The 21,807-nt window shown below is 43.8% G+C and overlaps 5 protein-coding genes across 5 annotated transcripts; 2 read left to right on the top strand and 3 right to left on the bottom strand.

Moving 5' to 3' along the window:
• Positions 1–3,265: 3,265 nt before the first annotated feature.
• RHO25_011918 (uncharacterized protein) lies at positions 3,266–3,985 on the bottom strand (the record flags this gene model as incomplete). Its single annotated transcript, XM_023603330.2, has 1 exon — positions 3,266–3,985. One exon carries the CDS (start codon positions 3,983–3,985, stop codon positions 3,266–3,268), a length of 720 nt encoding a protein of 239 aa, XP_023454340.1.
• Positions 3,986–5,769: 1,784 nt separating this feature from the next.
• On the top strand, positions 5,770–6,226 carry RHO25_011917 (uncharacterized protein; the record flags this gene model as incomplete). The annotated part of the gene is made up of 2 exons (XM_065603462.1): positions 5,770–6,029; positions 6,088–6,226. 2 exons carry the CDS (start codon positions 5,770–5,772, stop codon positions 6,224–6,226), a joined length of 399 nt encoding a protein of 132 aa, XP_065459534.1.
• Positions 6,227–6,403: 177 nt separating this feature from the next.
• Positions 6,404–7,444, bottom strand: RHO25_011916 (uncharacterized protein; the record flags this gene model as incomplete). Its single annotated transcript, XM_023603328.1, has 1 exon — positions 6,404–7,444. The coding sequence occupies one exon, from the start codon at positions 7,442–7,444 to the stop codon at positions 6,404–6,406; it is 1,041 nt and encodes a 346-aa protein (XP_023454338.1).
• A 211-nt stretch (positions 7,445–7,655) lies between these two features.
• On the top strand, positions 7,656–9,352 carry RHO25_011915 (uncharacterized protein; the record flags this gene model as incomplete). The annotated part of the gene is made up of 3 exons (XM_023603327.2): positions 7,656–8,305; positions 8,359–9,246; positions 9,298–9,352. 3 exons carry the CDS (start codon positions 7,656–7,658, stop codon positions 9,350–9,352), a joined length of 1,593 nt encoding a protein of 530 aa, XP_023454337.1.
• A 1,309-nt stretch (positions 9,353–10,661) lies between these two features.
• Positions 10,662–12,843, bottom strand: RHO25_011914 (uncharacterized protein; the record flags this gene model as incomplete). The annotated part of the gene is made up of 2 exons (XM_023603326.2): positions 10,662–12,456; positions 12,509–12,843. 2 exons carry the CDS (start codon positions 12,841–12,843, stop codon positions 10,662–10,664), a joined length of 2,130 nt encoding a protein of 709 aa, XP_023454336.1.
• Between the last annotated feature and the right edge of the window lie 8,964 nt (positions 12,844–21,807).

Below are 21,807 nucleotides of genomic sequence, written 5' to 3'. Positions count from 1 at the left end.
GAGCCGGTGCAATGGATGCTCATGCTGTGGCAGTAGAGCAAAATTTGGAGTCCCGAGATGGCTGTGGCTGTCAGGACACCCTGAAAGGCTTTGGACGAGCCATCGTCCCATTGCTCTTGTTGGAGCTGGGCCTCTTCATGATCCGGTCGGTCGGCAATGTGTTCTTGTCCATACACGCTCGACGGGTGAGCGAGTTCGTGTCTCGACAATGGCCTGCAGAGAGAATCTTAGAAAAGGCACGCACAGCAAGGTGCGTCATACTAACCACATCGTTGCACAGATAGCGTCTCATGACGACGGACTTGGAGAGGACAACACTTTTGTAGATCCGTATATCGCGAACCTCCAGCGAGTCAGTGGTGGAAGAGTCAAACAGAGGGCAGGCACTTACACCAACACAACACGCAGTACCGAATATGCCCACAGGCATACTTGACACGAACGTGTTGGCACATGTTGTGCGTCGAATCGGGAGACTTCAGACTGCGGCCAGGAACAGTGTGGACGATTGTTGGCTGATTGTGGTAGTAGAAGTGTTCTGGCGGCTGGCACCACAGGGCCTTTTTGAGACGCGAGCTGCGTGACGTGTAGACTTGCTGTCAAATAGAGGTTGTTGGTCGGAAGCCGTTCGGTCGGTCCTCGTCACAACGAGATTTCCCGGTCGTGGCAGCGTCTCGCCGGGAGTTCCAACCAGATCTCCTTCGAGTATATGCTTTCCCAAAAGAGATTATCCTGCAGGACACAGCGGGTGCGTCATCCAGTGTCTGTCTGCTGCAAAGACAGGGCCGTTAAGAGTGGACCCACGGGGCACAAGACTCCAGATCCGATCTGCCTAGCAGTCGACGGAGCCCACCAGCATGGTCACAGGAGCAGTTGTAGAGGAGATGACAGCGTCACAGGGCATGGGCGTCGACATAGCTCTTATCCGTGTGCTTGGGACGGCCTGGACAGTAGTCCGATTTCGAGAAGTCCCGAAGTGTCGCACTTGTAGGAGGTAGGACCGACGTCGCCAGCTATTTGAGAAGAGGGTGCTTTGTTCTGCGACGACACGAGCTCGTGCTTCTTGGCGGTGAGCAAGCGTGAAGAGCAAAGCCGATGCACCCAATCAGTGAGCCACTCATGGCACCGCAATGGCCAGGCCATGACGAAGGAAACCCTCAAATCACGGGCCGCCCTCTCTCCATGCTCGCACATCCGGCACGCCTCCACTGCCCTTGGTTGTGCGTGTGAGACAAATTACCGCGTTTGCCGGTGTTGACAAAGACGTGTGGGAGAGCAAGAGTGCGCGCGCTCCTCTGACGCTCCCGCAGTCTGGTCCATGGGAAGCGGTTCCGCTTCCCCTGAAAACAAGCATCAATCGCACCGCCCGAGGCTCTGGGACGATACTGAGCTACTGCAGACTCTCCACGCGATCGGTTCCGTCTTCACTCATCCCACATTGCTCCGACTCTGCCGAAGCAGTATGCAAGATCACAATTTCACAATATTCGAAAATATCGCGACTGTCGTAGGTCGATGCCCAAGCGGAGCAGACCAGCATACTCTCGCAATTGCGCTGATTAATGCAACGTGCGGTCGCCGTGATCGGCCCCGACCAGACCCTCGTTCAAAACCTGTATTTGGGATCGACAGAACCTCGAAATATCCGACCCGAAGAATGATGTCCACCCGACGACAACGACCAATTGACAATTAACGATCGTGCACTGCTCGGGACTCGCAGATCTCTGCAACGGCACCTCCTGTCGCGTGCGAGGCGGCCACGTTGTGGGCTTACATGCGCGAGTCGTGGGCAATCAGGGCACAAAGGGCTACACCAGCTACAAGTCGCGAATTTTGCTGTGATGATCGCAGAAGCACGACGCAATATCTACTCACTCCTGTCGAAGCTTCTCTCTCTGCTACACGTAGGCTGTCGATTGTCGCGTGCTCGGGGAAGCGTACATGGACCCGTGCAGCTGCATCTCGCGAGAGCAGGCTACCATTCGACGGAGCCCCAGGGCATGGCGCCGAGAAGGCATTCAAATACCAACAACCTGGACATGCCGCCACTATCGCACTACTGCAAGCCTCAACAGCCGAGCATGGAGTCCAGATTTATCGAGCGAGGATGACACAATGGTCTGTGGCATCCAGTTCGCTTCCGCAGTTTGCATCAACGAGTACCACGATGTCTGACTAGACAGTTCAACTAAACAAAACTCCCGCTTGATGAACATTTCATCAGCAATGTCGCAGTGGCGATTTTCGCAAACTGACTGAGGATTTCATCAGTAACGTGTGCCGCTGTCTCCCAGATCTCGTAATCGGGCACCACTGTCCCGCCTGTGGCTGCTTCGAGCTTTGAGACATCATTACCACGGATCGGAGAAATGTCCGATATCACTCAGCCCGTCGAAGGAACCGGCCATGACAACGATGCGGGATATCTGGGGTTGCATCCTACTAGACACTGTATGATGAGCCTTCTTGGAAGATCAATATGCCAAGCTCCCTTCACTACAACATCATCCCTCAGTACTGGTATACTGCACTCATACACTCCGGATGTGTATACCGATGCAGTTCAAGGTGTTTGTCACAATGGAACCACGGTGTCTCTGTTCCTGAGACGATATAGGTGAGGAAATGGTTCGCGGCTATGCTTTTCCCAGGGGCATTTGGCTACAAGCCCCGTTCGGCGTTGACGAGATACATACTGTGGTCGCATCGTGTATTCTTGGTTGTGCATTTGGAATGCGACAGAACTGGTACCCAAGATGCGGAGCGACCATTAATTTGCCTGGGTGCATGAACTCCACATACGCGCATCCTGGAGACTACAGCTGCAGCCCTGTGCATCAGCTTGATGGTTCTCAGTCCCAGAACTCCTCAATGATATTATCTCATCACGAGGTCTGCGTTTACGGTTTGCCTAGACGATGTCTGTTATTCTGGGATTCGCGAACGTCCAGAACATTGGTCTTAAAATTGTACCCAATCTTGTCCCGCACCAGGATAGCTTTCACGAAGACGATAATGCAAGGACTGTGCACCCAAGTACTTGACTTCAGCGAGGTATAGGCAGTGACCAAGGTCTTGCTAAACTTTTCTCTGTTTTAAGAGAGCCGGTGCACGCACTCTACTAATGATCAACGGGAGCTGCGTGAACAGGTTTCGAGACTGCTCTAACTTAACTGCTGTTGCTGTAACAGAAGAGAAAGCTCTGCCCATCCGACACCTATCAATGTGCAGATCACAGCAAGCTAATTCAAGCTCCACCGTCTCATCGAGCAGCCTCCACAATCCTCTCCGCCATCTGTTTCAGATCATCCGCCATAACCTCCATTTCCCCACCAAAAATCTCCAAACAATCCTCCTTCTCATAAGCCCTACAATAAGCACCCTTAAACCCCACTAACCTCGCCGAAGAAACATCCCACATATGAGCTGCTGCAAACCACTTCTGATCTTCTTCAGCAAACCTTTCAAACACAGGCTTATACGCCGCCAAAGCCGGCTTCGCCACTCCCTGCGTATCACAAGAAACAAAATTCTCCGCTGGCATTTCCACTCCCCCTCGTCTGAAATACCCTTGCACACGCGGAATATCAGCAGTGGTCAGACACCAAACTTCAAATCCCCCATTTCGTAAAATCTCAATACATTCTTTCGCGCCTTCGCGGAGGCCGAGGAGGGAGTAGCCTTCTTGACATCGATCACGTTCGTCATCGGTTGCGAACTCTCGAGGATTTTGTATTCCGGCGAACCAGAGGGTGCGGTAGAAGACAGCTTTCATCAATTCGGAATAGGATGTATGGCGGCCACTGATGGAGAGGAAGGTGAAATCTACTTCGGCGGAAGTTTGCCAGCTGAAGCCGAAGAGCTGCGGGGAGATGCCTTTGCTTCGGAGTTTATCGCCTATGACTTCGTCGATGCGGGCATAGAAGGCATCGAAGGAGACGAGGGTTCCGACTATGTCGAAGACGACGTTTTTGGTGGGCATTTTTTGACTTGTTCTGGTATTCGAGTTTCGCGAATGAATCTCTCTTCTCGTCTTCGATTTTCTTGCTTGGTATGTCTTGTTTTGTGATTTTCGTCAAGCTTGTTTCGATAGCACGAAGGGTGAAGCTATAGTACAATGGCTTTAGTTGTAAGGCATACACGAATTCGTAGCAATATGCAGGGCACCGGGCCGGTCACTCTAGCTGTCGTATCAATTTCGGCCAAGGACAAGCGGGCGATAGGGCAGCGCGTACGACATGGACATTGATGGATACTGGGCATCATTCTTCCAAGACATGATATGGGATTGAGCGCATTCAAATGCACGCAAGCCTATGAGTTCGCTGACTCTCAAGTGGATCTTATGTACATCATGAAACATGTTCGCGCATACGACGAGACCTCCAATGTTTTCTGGCACAACAATGAGAGTGAGAGGAAGAGAAGCGCGACAAATGACCTGGAAATGACGGAGAAAGAGTCCAAGTTGTTGAGATCGGTGGTCGCCGGTCGTCAGTGTATTGGACCATTCCGGCCGAAAGAGACGGATATTTCTGCTGCAGTGTTTCTTCGTGGGTCCAAGCTGTCGAGCAACATGAACAAGTTCTCGTCAACTGCGAAGTCTTGCTCTGGTCGAAGGTGCTGTATTCAGCGCGGCAGCCTTTTTGCTTTGACCACCTGCTTGACGAGCAATGTGGTTGGCAATCCGCAAGGGCCGAAGTCTGACGGCTAGTGCCATGCGAGTAATTGCATCCAACACCAAGTAGCAACTGTTTTTGAGCAGGAGAATTTCGACAATCTCAAGCCCTGTACTGCAAACGGTGCGATGTCTGGTCTGGATCAACATAAAAACACAACTGGTCCCTGGTGAAAGCGTGCTGGGCATGTGTTCAGTCATCTCAATAAAGTATTGGACAGCGTTGGTGTACATGGATATCCATGCCTGTCATTCCCGTCAGGCCAAGCTTCAAGTACCATAAACCCAGATTCACTCCTGCAGCGTCCACATTGGGACGCCAATGGTTGTTGTATCCGCCCGGACGCGTGGAGAGGGGAAGATGATGGGTTCTTCTCACTTCTTCTCCAAACGCTGTTCGCGTATAGTGGAGTCCGTCGCCGCGCCAATGACGAGTTTCCATGTAGCCTGATGGAAGCAACAGCCACAGCGGGACAGAGTGATCGATTGAAGACTCATTGAAGCGGAAGACGAGCGATTGTCGCGCCCATTCGCCCGGGGCCCTTCGAGAACAGTCTCTGTTCTGCACAGAGTGCCCTCCGAATTACGATTCGACGTTGTTGTAACATTGCAGGCCACAGCAAGCCGAGGACGGATCAGTATCCTGAGTGTCACACCATCTCGCATGTCATGCAACTTGATGAGCGACAGCGACACTCCTTGCCACGAAGCGAAGAACTCAGCTGGTAGCTATTGGCATTCAGCGTACCGCCGGAAGAGATGCGTCTGGTGACAAGGTGGATGGCGATATGGGCGTGGACAAGCCTTGTGACAGGACAGGATTTGGCCTTTACGAAGCCGGTCAAACTTGATCCTTCGCAGCACGCGTTGAATAGCAAGGTCGAGGTCGCATGGACAACGCCATTCGAGAATACCAATTTGGAGATATGGCAAGGTCCTCGAGCAGATGGTAGCTTCGCGGTGGAGTCGCTTCTTAGTATGTGGTTCCGCGCCAATGGAAAAGGTGAAGTCCATCATGCTGATGTGTAACAGAGAATGCATCGCAGGATACTACCACGTATGCGTGGAAAGCCAAGCCCCTCGACAATATGAATTTCGCACCGCCCTTCCATTTCAGGTTGCAGAAAGGAGATGGGGACAACCTTTGTGATGGCTGTGTCGCTGACAGCCTCCCACTCGGCGTTGCAAATGTGGGTGTGAACGACAATTCCGTCTTGACATCGACTGCAAATCCAAACAGCGGAAATCACGGACTCTCGGGCCAGAGCAAACTCATGATAGGTCTCTCCATCGGGATCGCCGCTGCAGTCGTGACAGCCTTTGTCACTCTGGTGTGCTGTACCCAGAGGTATGTCAACGTTGAGGCTGTACGTTACAAAGCGGTTTGCGATCTAACAATGTTACAGGGACAAGTCTCCTCGAAGCGCTCAACGTAGGGCAAGGAAGAGACCCCGAACATCGATATCGATGATGTTCCGCGGCTATCTTGACGAGAGACGGCAGTCGAAAGCTCCTCCCGTGGATCGTGTGCAGCAGATCGTTTGACAGACTGCAGAAGACCTTTTCAGCTTCGGTATATGCTTTCCCACTTTGTCAGAATGTGAGCGTGTTCGAGACGTGCGAATTTGGACCATACGCAGTTGCGAAGGACGAGCGATGTCCCGTTGTCATGGAGATTTCTCCATTTTTGTGCTGTAGCGAATTTTCTTTGTGTTAGTTTCATCATATACCCGGCCGCATGTATTCGCGCACGTCCCACACAAGCACACGTTCATCCCACGCGCAAGTCGTACACCAGCCCTCTGCACCAAAGAGACACCAGTCCACACCCATGGCGAACTCGGTGTGGCGATCCATACGTCCCATTTCACGTCCAATGCCTACGCCATGGCCGCCTTGATCGATATTGCTGCCGTCCGTCCATACCCTACAGGTCATGTCATAGCTGGCGCTTAGCAGAACATCACTGAGGTGTGGACTCCAGCTCAACTTTCGGACAGCGTATTCGTGTCCAGTAAGCATATTCACCGGCCCAGAAGGCGTTCGCAAGTCGAAAGTCCTGATCACTCCATCCACACCTGCGGCGGCCAAAACAGAGTCTCTGTACTTGTTCCAATCATGCGTCAAGCACTCTGTAGGTCCTGGGCTTCTCTGCATGTAGCCTGGCGGGGTTACCTTGGGCGGGGCATGTATAGGAATTGCCAACGTGAGATGATTCTGTGCGCTCGGCTTCTGCCTCAGATCGTACACTCTTAAGTGACTGTCGCGCGACACGCATGTCACAATCTGAGGATGATGCGGGCTGTATTGTGCAGAATAGACACAACTATGCACAGGCAGAGTTGTGATGCTCTCTTTCCGCTCTGGTGTCCATATCTTGACCGTCCCGTCCCAACTCGAGCTCAGAAAGGTCGACTTCTCAATCAAGTTCCAGTGCACACTGAAGACCTCTCTGGCGTGCTCCTGCCATCCTGCCACGGGAAACTCTCCAACGCCGATATCGAAAAGCTTGATGCTGCCGTCGCCGCCCGCTGTCAACAGCTGATTCTCGTGCTGTTCGGACCACGTGAGGTCGAAGAGGCAGTCTTGCGTTTCGAAGAACTTCTCGCATGCGATTCCTTGTGCGCCGAGCTGGAGGATATACAGGCGGCCATTGCCCACCAGGCCAAAGTTGGCGCCGGCGGAGACGGCGAGGCGGGAGTCGAAGAAGGGCGAGTACTTGACGCTGTACGGGTTGAAACCCTGGGTTCGGAACTCGAGCATGGCGGGCGGCCAGAAATCAGAAATGCTATGTACACATGATGAATGCAAAGCGAAGTGGGCTGGACATGCGAGCGAATCTCATCGTCAGCTGTGAGCTCCGATGGACCGCGGTCCACGCCATTGGGTGCCTGAACGCATGCCTGAAAACGTCTACACTTCAACGTCTCCTGTTTCAACTTGTGCTGTGCATCACCACATCGTTCACCTCATCATGGCCGGAGATGCTGTGTCGTCCTCCGCCAGAGGCGCCGGCTTTCTCATCCTCTTGCAGATTTCCTCCCGCGCTCTCACCTTCGCTCTCAACCAAGTACTGCTCCGATTCCTCTCTCCGGCCTTGCTAGGAGCATCGGTGCAATTGGAACTCTTCGTCATCTCGGCCCACCACTTCGCACGGGAAAGCCTGCGAGTAGCATGCCAGCGACAGCCAGATGGTGGCATTCAAGCCGCCATAAATCTGTCTTATCTGGCGATCGCTGGCGGCATACCAATCGTCCTCGGGCTGGCTCAATGGTATCTCACTACAGCTGTTCCGGATGTACCATACTTTGTGGAGGCGCTGCGAGTCTATCAAGTGGCAGCCATCATCGAGCTATTCAGCGAGCCTGCTTTTGTCACAGTGCAGCAGAACATGTTGTACAAGACACGGGCAGCAGCAGAGGCTTCAGCCGTTGTGTTGAAGACCTTTGCTACTGCAGGAGCAGTGTTCTGGAGCCAGAGACAAAATTTTGATCTCGGAGTGCTGCCATTCGCCGCTGGAGAACTTTTCTACTGTTCAGCTTTGACAGTCGTGTACCTTTGGCAGACCATCCCGGTCGCTCGGCGCCAAAATTTCTCTCTTCTTCCAAAATCAATCAAATCGAGGTGTGTCAAACCACCTCTCAAATGTAAGCTGCCATCTCTGATTTTCTTTCCAGTCCCGCAAGTGACTTCATCATGTCTCTCTTCTCCAAATCACTATTCAATTTGAGTATATCTCTCTACTTACAGCAAGGCATCAAATACCTCTTGACAGAAGGCGATGTCATTGTCAGCACTACGCTTGCCACTCTGGAGGACCAGGGCATGTACGCGCTGTCAGCTAATTACGGTGGCCTGATCGCACGAATGGTCTTCAGACCAGTCGAAGATGCCAGTCGGAACATGTTCGCTAAGCTGTGCTCACCTGGGCTCGATAAGACCGAAGCTACGAAGAAGAATGACGGTAAGAAGACGACTACGAACATCACTCAGGCCAGACAGACCCTCCAACTCATACTGCGCGTCTACTCAATCGTCTCGATCATATGCTTCGCAGTGGGACCTTCCGCCGCACCACTTCTTCTGCGTCTGGTCGCTGGCTCACGCTGGTCTGAATCTGGTGCTGGCGACGTACTTGGAACGTACAGCATCTGCATACCATTGTTGGCGATCAACGGTGTCAGCGAAGCATTCGTCTCTGCAACCGCATCTACCAAGGATCTCCACAGGCAAAGCATCTGGATGGGATTCTTCTCGCTGGGATTCGCTGGAAGCGCTTACGTGTTCCTACGAGTACTGGCTTTGGGAGCCAAAGGTCTGGTCCTGGCAAATTGTGTGAATATGGCCATGAGGATCGTCTTCAACCTGAATTTCGTGCGATCTTACTTCTTGCGACACAGCGTAGAATTCAACGTCACGGACATACTGCCAAACTACTACGCGACCGCCTGTGCAGCCGTGGTACCAAGTCTGATCGCAAGGACTAGCGGCTTTCTTGCACGCTATGGCATGCTCGGTGAGCTCATTCACGTGGGTGGCATTGGTGGCATGTTTGCCTTACTTGTGTAAGTCAGCCCTCCGCTGCGTCTGATTGGTAATGACTGATTATGTGTCAGGCTTGTCTCGGAGAGGCAATTCTTCTTGAGTTGTTTCAAGCAATTTCGATCTTAGACTCCTTTGTGCGAGCAAAGTTTGCAACATCAAAATACAAAATACATCAGAGATTTACTTCATTTCTCAATCGACATCATCCACTTGCTTCGCACATTATCTGCTCTTGAAGCTACCGGCGATCTGTTGAGAGTGCTCTCGACATGACTTCAGAGGATGCTTTACAAATCTGGCGCGACAGCCGCAGCAAGGATAGTCAATGGCGACGATTGGAATCCGGATCAAAACTCGAAGAAGCATTCCAGTGGACAACAGCAGACCGAAATATTCTTGAAGACAAATCCTCGCAACCTGCACGAAAGACGGAAGCCGCCGAAAAGGTGCTTGGAACCTGTGAGCTTCTAGAATAGATACTGCTATTATGCCATCCGCGAGATCTGCATAGATTTCAACGAGTTTCGACTTTGTGGCGAGACGTCACCTTGGCCTCGAAATCGATGAAGCAGGCGATGTGGCGTTCAGATACCGCAATGCAACTGACACCGATGCCTCCCTCGACAACAACGCGCGACCTTCAGGAATACAGCGTGGCAGGGATGTCCATAAATCCATGCTTGAAGATCGAGACGGAAGTTTTTGGTCCCGCGATGATGGAATATACCTGCTTTGCTAGCGTTGACGTCCTGCTCGTTTTCGAAATGCTACGCACGCGTCCGCACTTCCTGATTTTCCAATCTCGACCATTTCAAATCCGACGCTCCGCTCCGAGTCTTGCTTCTTGGCGCTCAATGCTGCTCACAAGCCCACCAGTCCGCACTGTTGAGGTTATCGAAAGGGAGTCGGCCCTATTCCCTCCCGTACCAACCCGTCGACCTACCTATGGGCGCTATCCCATTCCACACACTCCTCGAGATCCATGCTTACGGACGCTCTTCAACCCAACAGGCATAACATTCGGCGACCTGTACGACGGCATCCAGAGCAACATTCTTGGTCTTCCATGGGGCACAAGTATCAGTTATCGCTTATATCTGCAAGGTGATCCGAGTGAGTGCCAGCGAATACTGACGACGGGGAAAGAGATGGCAAGGCGACAATCTGAATCTCCATTCGATGCCACAGATATTCTGTGAGCAAGCATTGGATACAGCGGCAGAGGACTGGTACTCGATACCGACCCATCGATGAGCTTTCATGCCGGTGCTTCGGTGAGCGGTCCCGTAGAAGTATCAGAGACAGTTTCTATCATGGCGCTTGACTTTCATCATATTTACAGTCTTTCATACCTCATGTTCAATCTTGAAAAGATATCGCTATGCGACTCACTCATCAAAGCCACGTCGACATATGTCCTGACCACTTTGGTAAACTATCGCACAGCAACTTCGTGCTCGCCACAGCATCCATTCGTCCCGTTAACTCCATTCGTACCATGCGTACCATTGACGCCATTTGTCCCATGCGTTCCGTTTACACCATTCGTCCTCGCAGTCTCATTGCTCTGTCCGTTGGTCACAAGCTGCGAAGCAATATTCTTATTACTAGGCACATCAATACTCGGGTTCGCCTCAAAGAAATCCGAAGGTCTGAGATTGATCTGATGAATCTCCACAGGCATGACAGGCCAATCTTCGATTCGAGGGTTGTGTGTAAGACCGAAGACTGACCACACTACAACATCTTCGTTCTGCACGTTCTCATTTCGCGCAACAGCATCTGCCACACCACCGATCTCTGACTGCGACTGAAGTGTGTAACGACCACCTGCGTAGAGTTCGTGGTCTTTGTATTTCGTTACCCAGAGGTGGTGTTGGGCGAATAGAGCGCGCTTGGCTTGGATACTGTTTGGGTCGGCGAGAAGGAGTTGTGTAGCTGGCGGGATCAGTTTGAAGCCGACTGGCTTTTGTGAGATGCGGTTCTTTTTCGATTCGTTGACGATCTTGAACACGCGATTATTGCGGGGCTCTGCGTTGGCAAAGGATGATTTTGTGATCGGAGTCTTCACGACTTGATAGTAATTGCCTCGTGGGTTGGTTTCTGGGTTCATAGGGACTGGTAGTGATTCTTCTTGAACGACCGTGTTGCTGTGCCCATCAATGGCGGGATCAATGCGGAAAGCAAAAATGTGTTGGTGGTTTTGTGCTAGCACGCCTGGCGCCACAACGTTGCCGTAGTCGGACACCTTGCCAGGGTCGATGTTGACGCAGCTCACGATACCCGTTGCGCGAGTCTCGATGTCGATGCCGCCTGATTGGTCGAACTTGTATGCGAATATGTATTCGTAGTTGGCCAATGTAATGATGAACTGAACAACCAGCTCGCGTCGCCGAGTGACGACTGCACGCCCTGTTCTCCAGTTCGTGTGCTTCCATCCGATACCATTATCTTGTTCGTGCAAACACACGACATTGGGGCTATTTGTGACCTCGCTGTCGCCAGTGAGCAATACGGAGTCAAAGTACTTGATCACTCCAAGACAGTCGCATCCCAGGGCCAAATTATTTGCGCAGTTTCCTGCACCTCCATCGCCGAAGTCAAAAGCTTGCTTACGTTGGAATGGCGGTCGAGCATCAGCGTAGGGCACTGTCATCTCACTGACTGAGAGCCGGTAGAACATGCTTCTGCCATCGTACCAGACATCGTGGATGACTGCACCCTCACGCGGATTGAAGCTCACTCGGAATCTCCACTTTTGCCACTCAACAAGAGACTCGTCAGTGACAGTAAAGGATGGACCCTCTGGCTGCTGCACGTTCAAAGGCTTCACATCCTTGCGCGTGCCATTTGGAAGCAATTCGGGAACGTATTCGGCAGTTGTGCAGTGGTCAAGGATCTTCTTGCTGTGCGTCTTACCAGTAAGACCGTCGCCTTTACCGCCGGTGGCTAGTCTGTCGATTCGAACCACTTTCTTCGTCTCCGCGTCCATGACTGGAATCAGAGGGAGTGGCCATGCGTAGAAGTTGCTGTCTGGATTCTTGTTCCTTGTGTCTTGTGCGAAGATTAAACCCTGGAAGTATCTGCGGTTCTCTTCCTCGAGATCGGGTCCACCGTATGGCCATGGTTCAACAACGATTTCAAATCCTTCTGGGATTTCAAACTCGCCGATAGCATTCTGGAATTCTTTGGACTCTTTGACGGCATCGACCAGCGCATTGAATTCGGAACTTCGTCACCATTAGCCTTCACCCAAGTCGTCGATCGAAAGGCGGCACTTACAATTTCACTGGTGCATGTAGATCTTTGCCAATGACTTCGTGACTCGTCCGAGTTTGTGTATCGAGATTGATCACGGCTTCGTTGTGGTATGGCTGCTTGTCGGAGCCAAGCACATCGTATTGCACGAAGGCCTCGCGTGCTGGACGTGGGGATGTAGATGTGAGCTGGCCAGAATGTTCAAGCTCGAGATACTCCTGCAGCTCCACCTTCTTGGGCTCGTGAAGGAAAATCTCGCGAACCAACAAGACCTCGTTCTTGCCATGAGATGCAAGTAGGAGGTCTTTGGCCAGCTGGGCCTCAGTGAAAGAGAGTTGTTGCAGGGGATGAGGAGCCATGGTAGAGAGAATGTAAAGAGACGACTTACGGAAGCTGAAAGCCACTGATGTTGGTACAGCTACATATACTCAGCGTTCGGGATGCGACACAAGCTGATTCGTGAATCATGGCCGTATTGGTGAGGAGTCCGCTAGATAGCACGGAATGTCAGAGGTACGCCCAGATTCCGCGGCTGCCGTCGTCGTTCGTCGGCTGCAGATGCCCGAGAAGGTCTAGCGCCTTCCGTTTCCGATGCACAGCCAAGGCCAGCAATAGAAGTGTGCCCCACGTGACCCACAACCCCGCGTAAACCTACAGTTTCAGCGTTTCTCAACATATTCAATTATTAATTATACTACTATTATAGATACTATACTATAGGTACTAGACTAGCTTAGTAAATAAGATAAGCCGAATATTTCTACGGCCTTAAGGAAGTTTAAAGTAGACTATAGTACTCTTAGTAACCGCTAGAATAGTAAGACTAGTAGTAGAGTAAATAAAGCTAAATCATAACGTATTCTTAACTACTCTTAAAAGTTATCTCTTATTATATATATTAATAGATATATCTACTATAGAATACTTCTAACTCTATTAATAGTTCTTAATTTTATATATAAGATTAGTAGTTATAGGCCTAGAAATAACTAGATACTAAGATTCGTAAAAAGGTAGTCTAATTAGATTACTTCTAAGTATTTTATACTAATCGAGTATTTATACTTTAAAGCTAATTCTAAGTAGTTATTTAATTAGTACTTTAAGCTTCTAAAGGCTAAAGTTACTTAATATAAGATTAAGCCTAAGAATATATATAATATAAATAAGAAAGAGTTTATAATTAGCTTTATAAATAAAATAAAGTATATTTATATAAAATATACTTTAGAAATAAAGAAAGTACTTAGAAATATTTACTCTAGTAACTATAAATAGATTACTATCTTAGCTAGTATCTACGCTAATAGTTTATAGCTACTTCTAATAATAATTTATAAGGCTTAAGAAAGTAATATTTAAGATAGCTAGGTATAGAATTTTAACTCTAAGATCTATAAGGTTTACTAGTAAACCTTTAAGACTAGATAGACTAATAATAACTTTAGTTTTATATAGCTTAGAGACGTATTTAATAGATATATAAAGGCTAAGATATAGCTAAAGTAGAAGCTTTTAATTCTAGATAGCTATAGCTCTTATATAACTATAAAGTTTATTAGATAGATAGATAATTCTTATACGCTAGTCTACCTCTTTTAACTAGAGTAAGTAGTACGCTCTATATTTTTCGTAAGTAGAAAAGCCTTTATACTAGTACTCTAGTAGAAAAACTTCCTTATATCTTTATATTTTATAGTAAGCTCTATATAGCCTACTACTTCTATAGTTTCTAGTTCTCCTTAGGATAATTTATATTATCTTAATAGTTTAGATCTCTTATAGTAGTTCTCCTTAGTTATTTCTTATATTATTAGTACTTAAGAGCTCGATCCTTTTATCTACTAGCTAGCTTAGAGACTTAAGCCTATATATATAGTTTTAGTCCCTACGCTAGTATCTATATTAATCCTATATCTAACTCTTTCTTACTAGTTCCTAGAGTAGGTATCTCTCTATATAAATCCTACTTAGATTTTAACTTTCCTTAGTACTTAGTTATATAATCTATATCTAGAGAAATTCTAGTTTTTTATAAGAGCTAGAGGTATATAGCTTAAGAGGCGTAGCTTATTAGGCGTTAAGGTATAACGGCTAGTGCCGCTTATACTTAGTATAGGATAAAAGTACGTAGAATATATATAAACGAAGAAGGTAAGAATTATTCTTAATATCTCTAGATAGAGAGTTTAGAGGCACTTAATATATTACTATATTCTACTCTTATAATTATAATTCTTCTATCTTATTAAGAGTAGCGATCTATTAAGGCCTATTATACTTACGCGAAACGTATCCGCCTAGTAGACTAATTGCGATAATAATATACTAAACGATAGATAGCTATTAGACTATATCGAAGAGATATTAGAATCCGGAATAGTATAAGCTAAAAAGGAATAGGACGAGGATATAAATAATACCGACGACGCTAGTAACGTATATATAATACGTAGGCGCCTCTAAGCTAAAAATAATACGTTACGCAAATAGCTAGAGATCTATACTCTTAAAGCTAAGAACGAACGCTTACTAAGAGAGGTATAGATAATTAAATTACTAGTATAGCTAAGCGTAATAGCGCTAGGCCTTAGATAGCTAATACTTTAGTAAAGTAGCGCGTCTATAAGTTATACGAGTAGCGTACGTTCCGAAAGCGACAAGTATAGCTTATACGAGTCTATTAAGCTATATATACCTAAACTCTTTAAAAGTAAGACTATAAAGGAGATATACGAATTTATCTATACTCTCGAGATAAACTTTATAGCTATACTAAAGAGGTTCCCGACAGATTACTAGAAAGTAATTATAGGTATTATATACCTTATAGGCGAAGTATAAGAGATATAGTATAATAAATACCTAGGCGTTCTACCTATAGGATATACCTAGTCTCGGTTCTATTAATTCCTATATAATATCGTCGGAGATTAAGCGAACTATATACTTCTCGTAACTATAGAATATAAGAATATATACTAGAGTAAGAGCTAGAGCGTACGATAGTTCGTAATAGACCTTAGTAACCTAAAGTCTTAGTTAGGTAACTATACTAAGGCATAGCTAGTACGCTAGTTCCTTATAAAACTAAAGCTATTACTACGTAAGGATATTATTAAGAACTATACTATCTCTAATAAGCGTACTAACTTTATTGCTCTAGCGAGGCGCCTCGAGTAAGCTAAGAAGGCTATATCTCGTAAGCTATATTATAGTAATACTAAGAATAAGTAGGCTAAGCGTAAGCGTACTAATAGCGATACTCTTTATAAAGGGGCCTCCGGTTCGACTAGCGGCTAACGCGATATCTATAGTAGTAAGCCGAAGGGTAAACGTAGAGGTAAAGGTAAGAGTAAGAGCTAGTAACCTATATACTTCGTATATAACGAGGTTAGCTATATTAGTCCTAACTACTCGAACTCTAAGAAAGATAGTAGTAAGCTAGCTATTCGTAGAGTAACTATAGTAAAGGAGTAGAGAGCGAAAAAAGCTAAGGTACTAGAGATAACGCGCGAGTTACTAGCGCTAAACTAGATAGCGATAACTCTCTACCGGTTTAGAGTATACTAGCGACGCGCGTAGAAAGAGAAGTCGAAATATAGTTAGGTAGCAAGCCGGCTACTTTCCTTCTCGACGATACTATAGATATTAATATAATATTAAGAGCCTTTATACTATAGTATAATCTACTAATAAGGCCGAATATAGCCCTACCGCTAGTTACTACCTTTATAGGTAAATTAGAGTACTATTATAGTACGTACTATATACGTATACGGATTATAAACTCTAGTAGTAAGGAGCGATCTATAGGTAGTATCTTCTATATATATAATATACTAACTCCTAACGTAATCTTAGGCTATCTATAGCGACGTACTTAGCGCGTACTAGCTAGTAGCGCTATAGATAAATAGCTATATAGTAACGATCGTTTTAGTAAGTTCGAAGTCCGAGAAGCCTATAAGTTCTTTAAGGATCTTTAGAAGGTACTAGTAGTATTTATAGTAAGCCTAAGCAAAATAGGCGATAAGGTTAAGCCTATCTCTAAGGAGTTCTATCGTTTTAATAATATTCTTAATCCGATAGAGGAAATAAGAAGCAAGCTAGTTAATAGTATAGAGTATACGATTAACCTATAGCCTAGAACTATACTACTATTCCGTCTACTATATTACTAGTCGGAGCGAGAATTAGACGAGCTTAAGGAGTACTTAAAGATAGGACTCGAGTACGATTAGATCGAGCGTTCCGATAGCGAGGTAGGTACGCCTATTCTATTCGTACTAAAGAAGAATAGCAAGCTATAGTTATATATCGACTACTATAGGCTAAACGAGATTACTATTAAGAACTAGTATCTACTACCTCTAATTAGTAAGATACTAGATAGGCTTATAGGAGCCGTATAGTTTACGTCCTTAAACTTAGCTAATACGTACTACTATATTCGGATTAAGCTAAGTAACTACTAGAAGACTACGTTTCGTACGCGCTACGGCTATTTCTAGTATAAAGTAATACTCTTCGGCTTAACGAACGTACTAGCGACGTTCTAAGTATATATTAACTATATACTAGTAGAGCTAGTCGATATAAGCTATATAGTATACCTAGACGATATCCTAATCTATAGTAGGATACGCGAGGAATATATACGAGACATATACGCTATACTTAAAAGGCTCTATAAGTTTAGACTCTACGTATAGCGTTCTAAGTATAAGTTCTTCTAGAAAAAGGTCGACTTCCTTAGATTCGTAGTAACTACTAGTAGCGTTACGATAGACCTAAGTAGGGTAGCCGTAATCGCCTCGTAGCTAACTCTAACTATACTAATAGAAGTTTAATTCTTCTTTAGATTCGCGAACTTCTACTATCGATTTATCTTCGGATATTCGAGAGTTATAGTATCTTTAATAGCGCTATTAAAGGGTATAAAGGATAGAAAGAAGCTAGAGCTAATTAAGTAGGAAGTAGCTAAGGAGTAGGCGTTCTATAAGCTAAAAAATCGATTTTAGACTATACTACTACTAAGGTACTTTAACTCTATACTATGTCTACGAGTCGAAACCGACGCTTCCGACTTCGTAGTAGCTAGTATTCTAAGCTAACTATTCGAAGCGGAATAGTATCTAATTACCTTCTTCTTATAGAAGATAATTAACGCTAAATATAACTACGAAGTTTATAATAAGGAACTACTCGTAGTAGTTAAGGTATTTAAGGTATAGCGACTATATCTCGAAAGCGCTATATATAAAGTTAAGGTACTTATTAATTACGCTAACTTTAAGGAATTTATAGGCGTTAAGTAGTTAATAGGTAGATAAGCAAAGTAGGCGATATTCCTCGCTCTCTTTAATTTTTCTATTAGCTATCGAGCTAGTAAGCTTAACCTAGCTAATACGCTATCTAGACGTAGCGACTATATATAAAAGGCGAAGGAGATAAGCAACTTCCTATTATTACTATAGTAGAAACTCTAGGTATAGAGTACTATATCTATAAGCGGCCTAGTTATTACCTATATAAAAGCTACTTACTAGGCTTAGTTAGATACTCTAAAGGTAGTTATAGTAGTAGTTAAGAGCAGAGAGGTAGCGCTACTTAATAGTAGATATATTATAGTAGCGGTTAACTATTCGGTTCGTCCGTTTAGCTTTACTCTACTCTTATAAGTCGCTAGCGCTATTACTACGTAAAAGTAGCCGTACGCTAACGTCTCGGATATAATTATTAGGTATACCGCTATATTAGTATAGCTCGATCCGAAAGCAAAAGTACTATACGAGTAGGCCGAACGTAAAGGTATAGCGAGCGAGAAATATACTATTAAGGATAGCTATATATACCGGGAAGAGGCTCTATACCTACCGAACGACCTAGTATTATAGACGTAGATAATCCGTATATACTACGACGATATCCTAGCGAGCTATTTTAGTAAGGATAAGATAGTAGAGTTAGTTAAGCGGAAGTACTAGTAGCCGGAGGTTAGTAACGATATAAAGTAGTACGTCGAGTAGTATAGTAGCTATTAGAAGGCGAAAGTAAGGCGCTATTATCTCTATAGCGAGATAGCTACGCTCTCGCTATCTAACTATCCTTAAAAGGATTTATTTATAGACTTTATTATAGATCTTCTACCTAGTAAGTAGAACGGCTATATCTTCGACGCGATCCTTATAATCGTAGATTATTACTCGAAGATAGTAACTTTCGTCCGAACGATAAAGTACTATACTAGCGTAGAGCTTATAGATATTATAATTAACGAGATAATACGACTACGTAGCGTACTAGCTAGTATTATAAGCGATAGAGGCTTAGTCTTTACTAGCTAGTTCTAGTTAGACTTCTACTACGAGACGTATATAAAACGTAGGCTAAGTACTATATTCTATCTATAGACTAATAGTTAAACTAAGCGTATAAACTAGACGCTTAAGTAATACCTACGTATCTATTATAGCGAGCGATAAGACGACTAGGCGTCTATCCTATCGTTAGCAGAATTCGTATATAATAATAGCGCGAATACTATACTTAAAATATCGCTATTTCGAGTAGTATATAGGTTTAACCTAGACCTTTCTATAGAAACGTATAAAAGAGACGTAAGCGAAGCTTAGGATACGCTTCTTCGAGAAGAGATACTAATAGCGAAGGATACTATAGAGAGATTAAAGCGGAACTACGAAGAGCTAACTAAGCGCTAGTAATAAGTAAGCGAATCTTAGGCTAAGTACTTTAATTAGAAGTACTAGCCGATAGAATTTAAAGTTAGCGACTTAGTCCTATTATCTATAAAGAACCTCTAGTTAAAAGTACTATCGAAGAAGCTAGTAGACAAATTCGCTAGACTATTTAAAGTTATTAATATAGTCGGGAAGTAGGCGTACTGCCTAGCTCTACTAACCGGCTCGTAGATTTATAATATCTTCTATATATCTCTTTTAGAACTCTAGTAAAGCGGCAATATATAGGATACTAGCCTACTACTTATAGATAAGTAAAGCGAATAGGAAGTCGAAAGGATACTAGAAAGCTATATAGAGAAAGGCGTAAAGAAGTACCTAGTTCGATAGCGCGAGTAGCTAGAGGAATATAATACCTAGAAGCTAATAGAATATATCGGAGATTATAAGGTACTTAACGTATTCGAGGCGTAACGCGAAACTAAGCCGCCTATATATAAAGCGAAACTATAGAAGAAATAGTAATACTTATTAGATTATATTCTCGTAGGTACTCGTCGGATAGGTATAATATAGTAGAAGTAGAGATAATAAGTAGGAACTAACCGAGTTAATTATATTAGTTAGTTATAGGTTGCATCTTACTCCTAAGATAGGTATTAGCTAGGTTATATAACCTAGTATTATATAACCTATATTACCTAACTCTAATCCCTAAAGTGTCTCTTAGAATATCTAACTAGACTATACTTTCTAATACTCCTACTTAGGCTAGATAGTCTTCTGCCTATATTCCTATATTTATATCTATCTCTAAATTATAATAAGTTATTAGGTGCTATAGTTATATAGTTAGAGCTATATACCTAATCTATCTTAGTTTAACTCCTTAGCCTAGTATCGTATATCCTATAGTAACGTTATTACTAGAGTATATACCTTTTATTTCTCCTCTAGGCTTTTCCCTTTTAGACTATATATAGATTCCTAGATCCTAATTACTTATTATATATAGCAAGCTACTTCTCCTATAGTATAACTCCTAGGCTTAGTTTTATACGTTCTATAATATCTTTAATACTATAGAGTATATCTTTTATTAATTATCCTAAGGTCTAGAGTTTAATCTATAGTTAGAGTATAAATCTTTTGCCTTTTTCTATATAAGCTAGAGTTGTCTTATAAACTCCTAAAACTATAGCCTATTCTTTAGTTTAGTTAGGCTATTAGCAACTATCTTTTTTATTAGAATATATTCTATTATAACCTTCCTCTACTACTAGAGATATCTAATATAGTTATATATAATATTAATATATTTAGATCTCTTATAGGTATATATATCCTTAATAAGAGTTAAAGCTGCCTAATTGTCTCCTATAATTTATACTAGCTTTAGTTCTCTTACTATATTAGGATATACTTTTATAGTTAGTTAGAATAGGTATTCTTCTACTAACTCTATATAGTCTATCTCTCTTAAGAGTACTACTAGGAACTAAGATTACTTTATATATATATTTATAGCTATATACTTAGCTTCTATTATTAATATTATAATAGACTTTTGCTTCCTACTTATCTAAGAAACTAGAGCTCTATAAAGAAAGAAAATACTTCTAAGAATTAAGACTCTATTTACTTTATCTATTATATAGTTAGAGTCTAAATATTCTATTAGACTTCCTCTATTTCTTCTAAATATTAGTTCTAAGTCTTAGGATAACTTTAGGTATCTTACTAGTTTCTTTAGAGCTTATATATACCTTTTAGTTAGGTCTAAGATATATAAGCTTAACTTTCTAAGAGAGAAAGCAATATCTAGTCTTATTATAACTATAGGCTATATCTAGGTACTAGTTTAGCTTTAGTACTCTATTTTGTTCTCTCTCTTATTATATAAGCCTATTAGTCTTAGGCTATTATAACTATCTATTAGTAAAAGAGTTAGGTTAGCTATCTCCTTAGTTATTTCTAGCTTTATAAGGTTCTTCTAGATAAAGTATTCTTAATTAAGCTTTAAAGTTCTAGCTTATCTATCTCTTATTACCTTTATTCTAAGGATTTTCTCTAGTTCTCTAAGATCTTTAATCTTAAATACCTTGCCTAGCTATTCCTTAAACTAAAGTATATCTTCTAGCTTTAGTACTATAATTAGAATATTATCTATATAGGTTAGAATTAGAATATTCCTTTCCTAGTAGATAAGAAGGTATAGGTCTACTTCTAATTATATAAACCTAATCTGTTTTAACTTTAAGATATAGAGTTTATTCTAGTCTCTTGCTACTTGCTTTAGTCTATATAAGCTTCTTAGGATTTATAGGACTATATTAAGTAGAATCTTAACTCCTAGTAGTAGAATTATAAAGATTTCTTCTTAAAGTTTGCTCTTAGTAAATATATTATTTATATCTACTTAGTAGAGTTCTAGATTCTTCTTATAAACTATAGCTATAAATACCTTTAAGGTATTATATCTAACTATTAGTATAAAGGTCTCTTAGAAATTAACTCTAAACTTCTAAGAGAAACCTTTTATAACTAGTCTTACTTTAAACTTCTTAATAGCTCTACTAATTAATCTCTTTATATTAAATACCTACTTAGATATAATAA

This window comes from Cercospora beticola, chromosome 8 (genome assembly GCF_033473495.1).
Source record: "Cercospora beticola chromosome 8, complete sequence".
Classification (NCBI taxonomy): Eukaryota; Fungi; Ascomycota; class Dothideomycetes; order Mycosphaerellales; family Mycosphaerellaceae; genus Cercospora; species Cercospora beticola.
Note: the sequence above shows the minus strand (reverse complement) of the source record. Positions and strands in the feature narration are given on the sequence as shown.